Source organism: Cololabis saira, chromosome 6 (assembly GCF_033807715.1).
Source record: "Cololabis saira isolate AMF1-May2022 chromosome 6, fColSai1.1, whole genome shotgun sequence".
NCBI classification, from domain to species: domain Eukaryota; kingdom Metazoa; phylum Chordata; class Actinopteri; order Beloniformes; family Belonidae; genus Cololabis; species Cololabis saira.
The window spans coordinates 19,936,522-19,948,661 of NC_084592.1; the positions used below are offsets into that span (position 1 = coordinate 19,936,522).

The 12,140-nt window shown below is 40.3% G+C and overlaps 1 protein-coding gene across 2 annotated transcripts in view; it reads left to right on the plus strand.

The window, feature by feature from the left end:
• The first annotated feature begins 592 nt into the window (after nt 1-592).
• The window catches only part of csrnp3 (cysteine-serine-rich nuclear protein 3), a 28,856-nt gene continuing 17,308 nt past the window's right edge, over nt 593-12,140 (plus strand). Inside the window, exon 1 of one of the 2 annotated variants that reach the window (XM_061723566.1) lies at nt 593-825. In XM_061723566.1, the coding sequence (XP_061579550.1) occupies nt 823-825 (3 nt within the window). In that variant the 5' untranslated portion in view covers nt 593-822. Of the gene's footprint in view, nt 826-2,085; nt 2,128-12,140 lie in introns of those variants that run through there. The other variant, XM_061723568.1, reaches the window with a different exon arrangement.

Here is a 12,140-nt window from a genome sequence, read left to right on the forward strand (position 1 = left end):
ATATTCACAGAGTAATCTGATTGAAAATGGTAATTAGTCCAGATTAACAAGGTAATACCTCACGTTTTACAGAGGGATGTTTGGAAAATCACTTGTGACATAGGGAAATAATAATGAAATTAGTGGAAACAGTGTATAAGTGCATGAATATATACATTTCTCAGGGTTTATATTTTTGTATTAGTTTATTTCATGTAGAAATGAACAACAAACGCAGATCGCAGACCCCCCCACCACCACCACCTCAACCCCCCCGAAAACCTGCATGAATGAGTGTCGCACATCATGATGATTCAAGGCTGATTTATGGTTCCGCGTTACACCAACGCAGAGACTACGGCGATGCCTACGGCGTAGGGTACGCGGCGACGCGCACCCTACGGTGTAGGCTCTGCGTCGATTTAACGCAGAAGCATAATTCAGGCTTCAGGGTTTGTGCGTGTTGCGGCTCCAGCGGCTCCAGCTCCTCACTGCGCCTCGGTCTTGCCTTATTAAACCATTAAGCCATGATTGGACGGAGGGAGTGACGTTGTCCGTGAAGCCGGCGGTGTGATGCTGCACCATTGTTCCCGGAGCAGCCGGAAGAAGCGCTGCTCTTCAGCGCTGCTCTATGCGACAGCTGTGCCGGTGTGTCCTGCGCTGTCTCCGGAATCCGGTACCGCTGGGTTATTTATTTATTTATTTTTGGCAGTCTCACTCTGCTGGAGGATTTCCGCAGAGGAGATCGATCCGTGACTGGCTTTAGAGGGAAACTGTGAAGTCCACTGAGATCATCGCGGGGCGTCATTGACTGGCTGGTTACTGATGTTTGGAAGGAAATGAATGGTGAGTATGATCAGTCACAGGTGATAAGAGAACAGAAGATGTAAATGACAGGGCCATTATCTTTGTCTTTCATGTATTCTACTTGCAGCTTTAAGTAAATGGACTTTAATGAAGTCTTTCTTTCTTTCTTTCTTTCTTTCTTTCTTTCTTTCTTTCTTTCTTTCTTTCTTTCTTTCTTTCTTTCTTTCTTTCTTTCTTTCTTTCTTTCTTTCTTTCTTTCTTTCTTTCTTTCTTTCTTTCTTTCTTTCTTTCTTTCTTTCTTTCTTTCATTCTTTCTTTCTTTTATTGTTATTAGCTTTAATACTGCAGAGATCCATTCCTGAAAGATCCATATGTCAAACTATATTGAAAACAATACCTCATCTGCCACTGATGGAAAATTATTAGTCTCCATGGTCAAGTTTTTTGGTCAACTTTTTATCACAAACACTGCAAAAAGAAAAGAAAAAAAAGAAAAAGAAAAAAAAAATATATATATATATATAATATATATATATATATATATATATATATATATATATATATATATATATATATATATATATATATATATATATATAATATATATATATATATATATATATATATATACTGCGATGGACTGGCGACCTGTCCAGGGTGAACCCCTGCCTCTCGCCTGAAAATTAGCTGGGATAGGCTCCAGCAGACCCCCGTGACCCTGCAAAGGATATAGCGGGTATAGATAATGGATGGATGTGTATATCCATATATATATATATATATATATATATATATATATATATATATATATATATATATATATGCACATTAGAGCTGCTCCACCTTGGAGAGTTGTGTTTGAGTGCCGGTTAGTGTCCCACAGGATATTCTGGAAAATCAGCAGGCTGGTATACATGGCCAACTGGGCTTTCAGGCAGACCACGGGGGGCGGGGAGTCTAGTTTCCAGCAGTGGCTTGTGCACAACAGAGAGAGGGCCCAGGGGATACCCCAAACTCCCCTCTACTCCCCAGCTATAACAACTGAGATAAAGCTCATTCAATCCTTCATATCTCAGATCTGAAAAGTTTCACCCGAACAATGCTCTCATGATCGCACCAAGCCTTACGCAATAATGACTTTGTGTGCATCTTTTCCTGACACCTTGCATCAGATGGCACCAAACAGCCTAAGCCGTATTTCTTTAGGCCCGCGTGTGCATGATCTCTATATTGGTTGCGTAATTGTACACTGGTGGAAGAAATAAGCATTGTGCATCTCAGTCTTCTTTGTTCTTCACAGAACAGAAGTGGGTCGTGGCGGTGTAACGCGTTTAGCTGAAGGTAAGATCAGATATTGCTTTCTCCCTCGGAAATATCACATTGCCATTCTTGGCAACCCATTAACATACCGAGTTAATGCCTGCGAGATGGATTCAAAGCTCACACAACTGTTGCTAAGATGCAACAAAAAGACCTCCTGATAGCAAGATATGATGTGACGTTTGGTGCAGACAACAGTGTTAAGTCAATAAAGACAGCTGTGCTATTCTCACTAGACTACAGAAATGCCTCTCATATCATATTGATGAACAGAAGAATGACTCTTTTAAGACTGCGTTATATTATTTGTTTGATATTTAATTCTTTGGTTTGTCAGTTAACCACTCAGGATAAATATACATACAGTGTATAAACAGTTCAAGCTCCGCATTAAAGACAGATAGATGAGCTTTACAGGTGCTATCAAACCATTCATGTCAGGTTTTTTTCCACGATTAATTTAAACATGGCAGCTTCATTCATGTAAGAGCAATGCCTTCGACGTTGTTCCCTCCCAGCCTCTTCTGCCAGTCCCTCGCTGCTTGCGAGCATGCCTCATCCAACCACGCAATCACTCATGCATTTCCGTATCTGCGGTTGAGATCTGAAAGGTGAGGCTTTATGCCATGTGTGTGTGTGTGTGTGTGTGTGTGTTGGTGCGTGTGCGTGCGTGCGTATGAAGTTCCATGCGAGTCATCGTGCATGCGTGCGTGTGTGTGTGTGTGTTTGGGGAGCAGGGGAGCCTCTTTCCCTGCAAGTGTGTGGTTTCCCTCCTCGATCCATCTGTTTCCTCAGTCTATCAGCACCCAGTCCCCTTCTGGGAGCAGAATTTAATTAGTACACGTGGCACAGAGTTAAAGGACATTGAAACATTGAGTAGATGTATTTACTTGTGAGAAGCTGCATCATTAAGCTGTTGGCTTATTTGAAGGAGTGATTCAGCCATGCTGGTATTACATACTGTAGCACAGATGGCTCGAGCCTGATAAAAGTAATGTAGTCCATTAAAGATTCCCAGGAAAGGGGTTATGGCTTAGCAGCGGCGAAGAAAGTCTCTCTGCAGGAGGCTGATGTGGGTGAGTTGTCGGCTCTCGAAGGGTCAGGCGTGCAGATGAATCTATTTTGTTTACTTCTATGAAGGAATGATGACTTGGAATCTTAGCTTAACCCGCAGCTTCAGGGAACTTGAGGCAACCGAGTTGAGTTAAAGGTCAAACTGTGAGGTTTTGAGCAGAGGACTGAAATGAAATGTGATTTTAACTATGTGTTTGTTCAACAAAGTGTCAAAGAAAATGCTAAAATCTTGAATGATCCTGGGTTTTTCTGTTCCTGGATAGACTAATACATGGAGTCTCCTGCAAGAATGTGTTGACTTCTGTTTTCCCATTTCCCATTTTACTAAAAAAATTTATTCCAAGATGCCAGTCAAAGAACCGAGAAGAAAGATTCCCATGTTTGGGAAAGCCATCCCTTCTTAACTGAATGGATTCAAAATGCAAAAAAAGTTATTCAAAATATCAGAAAAAAAAAGAAAAAAAGCATAAACAAAGAAATACTTTAAGATCTCCACTCACATCTACCTTATCCAGATCACCATGTAATAAGATTGTTATAAACGATAACAAATATTAATGTATTCCTATTTTTCAAAACTTCCTGCGGTTGAGATTATCCACCAATTTATGTAATTATTCAGGATAAGAGGCAGGTGAATCCATCCATCCTTTGGTAGGGTTAGACCCACTCACTTTACTGGCAGAAAGAAGCTATTCTTTTTTTAATATTCTGTATTTATTCTTGTTTTTCACGTAGTGCCAGCGTACATTTAATTGATTCCTCTCTTCACATATGCCGGATATAAACTGCAGCGCTGATGAATGTACAGTCTGTAGCAGGCAAACTAATATCTACCTTTTAGATTACGCAGCATTGTGGCTCTCAGCAGGGTTCGTGGTTTCAATTTAGAAGCTTTTGATGTTCCTCTTTTTGTGTTTTTGGCTCCTTTCTGGCTGAGTGGTGTTGGGCTTTCACGGTTCAAGATTACGCTCTCTTGAGATGTTGCCATGACGCCTATTTGGAATGTTTTCTCTGTCGTGGGCTAATCAAATGTCAAGAGAAGAAGAAGAAAAACAATTCTGTCTTATTAAACTTTGTCAGTTTAGGTTAAACTAAATGATCTGGTTCTCATTTTCTTAAAATATTCCTTTAATTTCTCTTATTCTTTCATTTCATTTCCCTTGTGTGGCTGTGCAGTATATTAACGGTTGCATTTAACGTCATTATGACTCTTTCATAATAGATATTTGTTTTTTGTTTTTGTTTTTTAATTAAAGAGAGGATACTTCTCAAGAAGGTTCCTTGTCAAGCTTATATAATGAATGACGTATGCAAAACGTGCACTCATGAAGTCTAAGGCACAAGCTGGCTTACTGGCATCCACAAGAGCAGTTGTTTTTTTCATGTCGCTCCTTCGTATTTGTGGCAAGTTGCAACAAATAAAAACAGTTTTCTTCCAAAACTGCTTTTCATTAACAAACACCTTGAAATGTGTCAGTTTTTTTCTCTACTAGAGGTCTTTTCAATAAATAATCAAGGGACTTATTTTTATATCATGGCCATAAACAGCCAATATTTGATTTTCTTTATTAGAACATTTTAACCAAATGTTTGATGGATCATAACCTCTTAAACAGTACAAGACTAATTAAATCTATTGCAGTGGAGGTTGAATTTTCTTCTGCTATTATTCAAACTCTCAGCCCAATTTCTTTCCAATACAGAACCACTAAACAGAAGGAATACCTTAAGGCATAATGCCAGTGTTTAATGTGAACTACAAGTCTCGTCTTCGTGTCTTTCAGCGTTTGCATCATTTATTGTTCTAAAAATGTGTCACATTCTGCTTCAAGAGAAACAAGCTAAACATTCAGGCATATTTCTGTCATCTGTAGGAGAAAAATTCTCATGATTTATATCTCTATTAATCATTTACACAGAGTTTCAAGTAGCTTCACAATGTTTCCGAATGATCTCCCAATCAGACATCAACCTTTATAAGACTGGTACTCGGGAGACGTGAACCGGTCTCCTCACTATTAAAATGACTAACCAACAACAGTTTTCATATGAATGTAATCCACCTTACACCGCGATGGCACGCAGAGTCGGCCTGTTTCCCAGTTACTCTCGGATAACACAGTGAATGTTGTGCATATAAAAAAAAATTATTCAAGATCGCTACATGATACTGGCTATATATAAATGATAAGGCTTGTCTGCAGAATACGAAACTCCACATCCCACAGCTTTCCTCAGCCTGTGCGAGAGATAAAAGAAGCCCCATCTCTCTGAAATGCTTTGGCAGCTCTGTCTCTGCCAGCAAACCGGCTTTTGCTAACTTTCAGGTGGCATGGGAAAATATAGTCATAAATAAAATATACAGGCATGAATAATTTAGGTGTGCATTGTGATTGACGTGAGGGTGAGAGCACCTGATTATGCCTCGGCAGCGTGAGACTTAAATTACGGAAAATCAAAACATCAGCCAGAATGTGGAGCGTCGGCCTTCCCCGCGTGTCTGCCGTTGTGTATTTTGATCACTGCTCGTAACAACAAAAGGCAGCCGAGATGTTGGATGAAATCCCTGCGCAAAGATTACTCTTCGATTTGAGCATGTTGCATTAAAACGCTGCTAATGCTGTTTGGTGCGAAGGACTTGAAGAAAACACACGGGGGTTGCCTGGAGTCAAAAAAAAAAGTCTGCAGCCTCTGAGCTCTCAACAAGTTTCTGCCAGAAAAAATCAATTATTTACCAAAATGCATTTACACACCGGTCATTCATAAGACTGACTCCTCATGATCGTTGTTGTTTAGATGGGTCCCTACTACAGTGACGTTGGTGCAGCTGTGCTGCACACCTTTCCTCCAGACTCATCCTCAGCAGCCATGCTTCCTTCATTGTTTGAGAGGAGCAAGAGCAGATCAATGAGTCCCGGCACTGTAGCTGCAGAGGGGAGGCTGCAGCAGGCATCGCCAGGCTGCAGCTCCTCCGTGTGCTGAGTGCTGAACAGTGGGCTGCACCCCCCCCACCCCCACCCCCTCCTCCACCTCCCCCTCTCCCCCTTTCATGTGTGTGGAGCAGATCCGTCTGCAGCCTCCGGGCAAGTGCAAGTTAACAAATGTACAGAGCGCATGTGAAGTCTCATTTGCATAAATCTGTACATGTCACAACGTTTCCTTAAATGGATTCCTTTGTGTTTAATTGGGGATTTTTTTTATTTTTTTACGTCATCATGTGCATTCCTGTCTAATTCTTTCAAAGCCAGCTGATAATGGAGAAAAAAAAGAATTTGACATATAATTGTTTGTGTAAGAAGTCCACTTGATTGGTATCGTCTCTAACAAAAGAACAAACCTTTAAGGCATGTTGCCACATACAGTAGGTATATTTTTCAGCTTCTGCCTTTTGTTTTGTGTTATTTATTTATCATCATTTCCTATTGACAAGATATTTTCGTTTGATTTTAGCCCCAAATTGTGTCTTGGTCCATGTGGCTATGTGTCCTTTAGAGACAGAACGCAAGAGCTTATTGAATTATCCTTGAACATATTAAGGCAGATAGCCCCTGACCTCTCGAGAAGCCTGTGCTACAGCAGCCTTTTCATGTATAATTCAGGCAGCTGCCTCACCCGCTTTACAGTCGGTGAATACAGTACGTGATTGGATGTGTTTGTGTTCTCTCCGAGGCCGGGATCCTCCAATGACATCATCTGTAGCTGTATAATCATCCAGGCCACAGCCTCTCCTCGGGGGAGTCCAGCTGAGACCCAGGTCCTCCTCCTCCTCCTGCCTCCGTTTCTTTATTTCTGCCGTTTATTGCCGCGTGTGACACACGTGATGGATGAGTCCGTCACACAACCTCAGACCGGCTGTGTGGAGGAAGTGCTTTTGTGGTTACAAGGTTTGTCTGTGCTCTGCGTTCCTATCAGTTGGCCTGAAAAGCACCCTCCGCTATTCAGATAGAGTCTGCTGCAATGACAGAAAAAAATGTTTTTCTTTCTTGTATTAGAAAAGAAATAAAAGATCTGCCAGGCCATCTGTGCTCTATAAGTCCAGACTTCATTTCTGTAGAAACACTTATGGTCTGTGATGCGATTAACTATAGTGAATAACATGGACGCTTCGCAGAAATACACAGAAAGAGGAAGGACATTCTTGTGTTCTCTATAAATCTCTACCCACCTACTCACCCCTTTTTTCTCAGTAGGTAAAGGCAGTTACTCAAATAAGAGTGATGTTCCTTCTTAAGGGAGGGAGTTTTCCCACGGTCCAAAAGCAGGACACGTTTTCTTTGACTTTTATGTCATTGCAGACAGAATCAACGCCAGATGTTTATTTGAATCCTTTTTTGTCTTATTAAATTCATTTAACATGTTTATACACTTACTTTTTTGCATATCAGAGCTTCAATGCATAAAGAAAGATGGGAGCAAGCTGGGTTAGCAAAAACATGACTATTATTTCAAACCGAGAATTTCAACAGGTGATTGTAGTCGGCACTTGGCACAAAAGCAGAATACACAAAAGACTGAGTCTTTACAGAACAAAGATGTGCTGAAGATTTCCTGTTTCTAAAGAAAAAGAAGTGTGAGAAAATCTTTGAAATGGTTTTGTTTTGTTTTGTTTTGTTTTTTTTTTTAAAAAAGCTTCTGAAAGAAAGATTGGAAGGGATTTGCATATCTCTGCCTCTACAGTAGAAGTACAAGGGCTCAAGTCTACCCCGGACGCCTGCTGAGCGAGGGATTGTGTTCTCCAGTCCCTGAGACAGGCCTACATCAAGAGCTGTCATTCATCCACAGCAGATATAACCGCATGGCCAAGGAATGACTGTGGGAAATCTTTGTCAGGCACTACAGTATGGAGTTACATTCACAAAGGCGAAATAAGCATTAACTGTGCCAAAATTAGAAGACTTTTGTTAAACTTTGTTAAACAAATCACACAGGGGACATGCTACTTTGGTCAGACGAATCAATAATCCAGATATTTGTTTTTTAAGAAATGGGTGCCATGTGATCTGGATTATAGAAAAGAAAAAAAGACCCATCCAGATTGTTATCTTGTTGCTTTTCTAGCAGCAAATCCTAAAACCGAGCTCTGTGGTTGTATTACTTTGTTTGAAAAATGTACACTTCTTTGAGTCATCAATGGCTAAAAGTGCTCTTAGATTTGAAGCCTTAAGACATTTTTCAGGTTGGTCTTTGTAATATTTGGCCTAGGAAGAGGAGGATACCGGTACTGGGGCCACCTGGTTGCATTCCTGACCTGTTCCTATTAGTGAAAGCAAAAATAATGATACTAGTCATGTTTGCATTTCTCACAGATTTGTGAAAAACCTAAATATTGCAAAGAAAAATCTCTAAAGGAAACACCTAAATACAAAAATAAAGCGTAATGGAAACACTTTTTATGCATTTGTCACATCTCAGCTGGAGTTGATTAAACTAAAGTCATCAAAATCTAGTTTCTATCTATTTGGCCTCATTAATATGATAGCTGTGCTATAACACTATTTAATCATTATACATTTCTGCATCACGCAAAAGCTTTGCCTCTGAATGAACATTCTATTTTGACGTTAACTATTTTCACTAGCAGCAGTTGCAATAATTTGTCCTAAACTAAATATGTTTTCATCCATCTTCTTTGAGGTCTAGACCCTCGTTTTTTGGGGATTTGAAGAGGAAATCTGGCAGGACGAGATATGGAAAGTTACCAAGTTAATAAGAAAGAACTGGGAGAGTCACGCTCATAAAAAGAGAAACACCCTTTAATGGAAACATCGTCTTTTGTCGTAAATTCAGAATTCCTCTTTTGTTTTGTGAAAAAGTGTAACAGAAATCCACATACTGTAGGCTACTGTTGCACACCTTGAGATTGAGTGTTGTCGGGTAGAATGGGCAAAACAACACCTGAAACACGACTCTCCTGGTATTCTTAATACCAGGATGCCCTTTAGTTGTTGTGAGAAGCAACGGCATCATTAAAGATTTCTGAAGGATTTATTGTTGTAAATTATTTCAGTATGTGTTGCAGGCCTGAAACGCAGGAATGGGTGTATTTTATCATATAACTTAAGCTGACAGGCTAAAGCATGAATTATGGTAGGTTTATACTGTCCGCAAGAGTAAAGTTAATCTACAAAGTTCTGCATTTTATTTGTATATTTTCAACTTTTAATACCCCTAAATTATTTTGCTTAAGGGTAGAAAATATTTAGTGTATACTTGCTGTATACATAAGTGATTATCAATTATCTGAGCTCCTCAAATGGGTCATTTTTCTGTCTATCTGATACATGTGAATGTAGTCTAAAGTTAAACATGCCATTTCTGTCTCATTTTTGCAGATGGCTTGCTAAATGCTTTATGTTCTCTGTTGTTTACTTTAAATTTCATTACATTCAACTGACACTTTTATCCAAAGCAATTTACGGCAGAGGATTATTTCCTGATTGGGAAGTTACGCGCTCACCGTTTACCTGAGTCAAACTTCCTGGAACCGCGGTGAACGTCCCAACACAATACTTGTTATTTGGATTCTCATTTTTCATACATTTTTCAAGAGAGAAAGTCTTAAACAGTGAAAAAAATAATTTTCAATATACAAAAAAAGAGAGAAACAGTATAGATTTGGGGATATATATGCTGCAAATGCTTTCTTCTCCTGATTGAGTAATAGAGAAAGGCAAACAAGCAGTTCTGTACTTGTTTGACCTAAAGGCACCCTGGAAGGCCCTCCTAGAAAGCAAACGTTGATGCACGACATGGTTGGCTTGCAGGGATATTTTATTAACCTGTCTGATAGTGAGTTAGAGCAACTGTTAGACAAGAAATTGAAGAGAAGTACATTCCTGGTATCCACAGACATGACAGGCCCTTGAACCCAACAGAACCCGTCATACTGCAATACGCTATGAATCATTGAGCAGAGGACTTGCTCTAAACGACCTGCGTCATCATGAAAGATACGATGTACCATGCCACAGACAAAGTCCTTGTGGGGAGTCCAACACAGTGTAGCATCCATTCACACACCCAGGCATCAGAACCGTGAAGTTTGCCTTTATGGTGGTATTACCAAGATTGATCTTCTTCTGAAATGAAGAATAATATTCTGTTCCCACATCAAACAGAGGCCTGGCTCCTACACCGTCTTCCATCAGCGCCACTAGTGCTGAGTTTTCAGAATAGTTCATGACATAATGGTTTGCCGCTGCAATAATACAAACTCATTGGTGTAGTGTGTAGAGAGCCGTGGAGTCCTAATACATCCTTGAGAGTCCCTAAAGCCAGCTGTCATTCAGTGGAGATCACTGGCTCCATCACCTCATGAAATGTTCTTGAAGGAAATACTTTTTAATCCATGAAGCTAAACGAGGAGTGAATAAAAGCAAATAAGAACAGCAAGTGAGCATGAATGTGAAGTAAAATGTGCTGATCCATATGGGAGAAGAACCTTGGGTCTCCTGATGGAGTTGGACCATTCCTGCCATTCTTTCACAAACTGACTATGAAGTCAAATGGATCCTTCATGACTAAAGCTGGGCATACACTGTGCGATATTTGAAATCGTTGGATTCAGCCCCATCTCAAACTGCACGACTAGATCGCTGAGTTCAAAAGTTCGCAGTCCACGAGTCTCACACTGTACGTCCCGATGCTCTGATGCGACCCGATCATACTCACGTCGGACTTCTGTGTACTGGAACTGCAACGTCAAGTAGAAGAGGAGAAGTGGGAGACATCGAAGATGCTCACCAAGAACAAATGCGCTGCCTTGGCAATTTGTGCCATTCTGTGTGGCGATAAAAAGACGTGATAAAAAGAGTGTTTGTACAAGGAATTGGCTGGGCAGACGTGGGAAAATGCTGTCATTTTTTCTGCTATTAAAACATGATTTGTAATGTGAATTTGCAAGGCTTTAAACTACAAATAATAGTTTTTGACATGACATCAGAGATTGCGCATGCTCTCTGCTAAAGGATGAGGCCAGTCGGGTCGTAGCACTACTTCAACTGTGCGATTCCTTCACGAGGAGCGACCAGGATTTCAAACACGTTCGATTTTCTTGCGAGCACAAGATTTGTGATTGGGAGCTCGTCGTGAGGTGTTATCTCTCATCGTTACCCCACGTACGTTTACTGCACGAGGCACGATCAACGATTGGGTCGAAATCTGGCCAGATCCAAAAAATAGTCGCACGAGTGGAAAATCGGTTCAAAACGAGCCGACAATCGCACAGTGTATGCCTTAATGCCTTAAGTTAAATATTTATAATTTCTGCTGGTCTGCATTTTAATTCCAATATGGTAGATTAAGGAATCTGCGATCCAGTTTCGACTTCAGTTAAATCGCTGTTGGATATTCAGCTGGTTAAAAACTTTAAGGAAGCTGATAAACACTGTGTTATGGCAGCTACACTTCAACCTCAGTTCATCCCAGGTTCTGTTCCTGCTGCTAAAGAATTAAGTTAAGGGCAGTCAAAAGCCGAACCTTCCAGTGACATAAGTGGAGACTTCACGCAGTGATTGCTTTTAAATGTGCTCGCCGTGGCCCGTGTTGTCCGACTCCCCGCTCGCTCTACTGAGCAGCACTTTCTGTTTGGATGATGTGTCGTATTTTTTGCAATTTACATATTAGTTTGATGCATTTTTTCAAATGACCTCGATAACAACAATGGTTACACACATTCATTTAAAAGCTCTTGAAACCTTTCCTTGTTTATTTTTGCCGGGTGTCTTCGATTTTCTCCATTCAGAAGAGAGAGCCTCTTGAAGTCAGAGCAAATATAGGTCACCATCTCAGCAGAGAAATGGTGAACCAAATGCCATCCCTGTGTGTGCATGCATATATATATGTATGTGTATATATATATATATATCTATAGGCAGTTTAAGTTTGAGATGTAATTGAAGCTTTCCAACCACCTTTACATAGTTAGAATGACAGATTAGACATCATAAATACAGTAG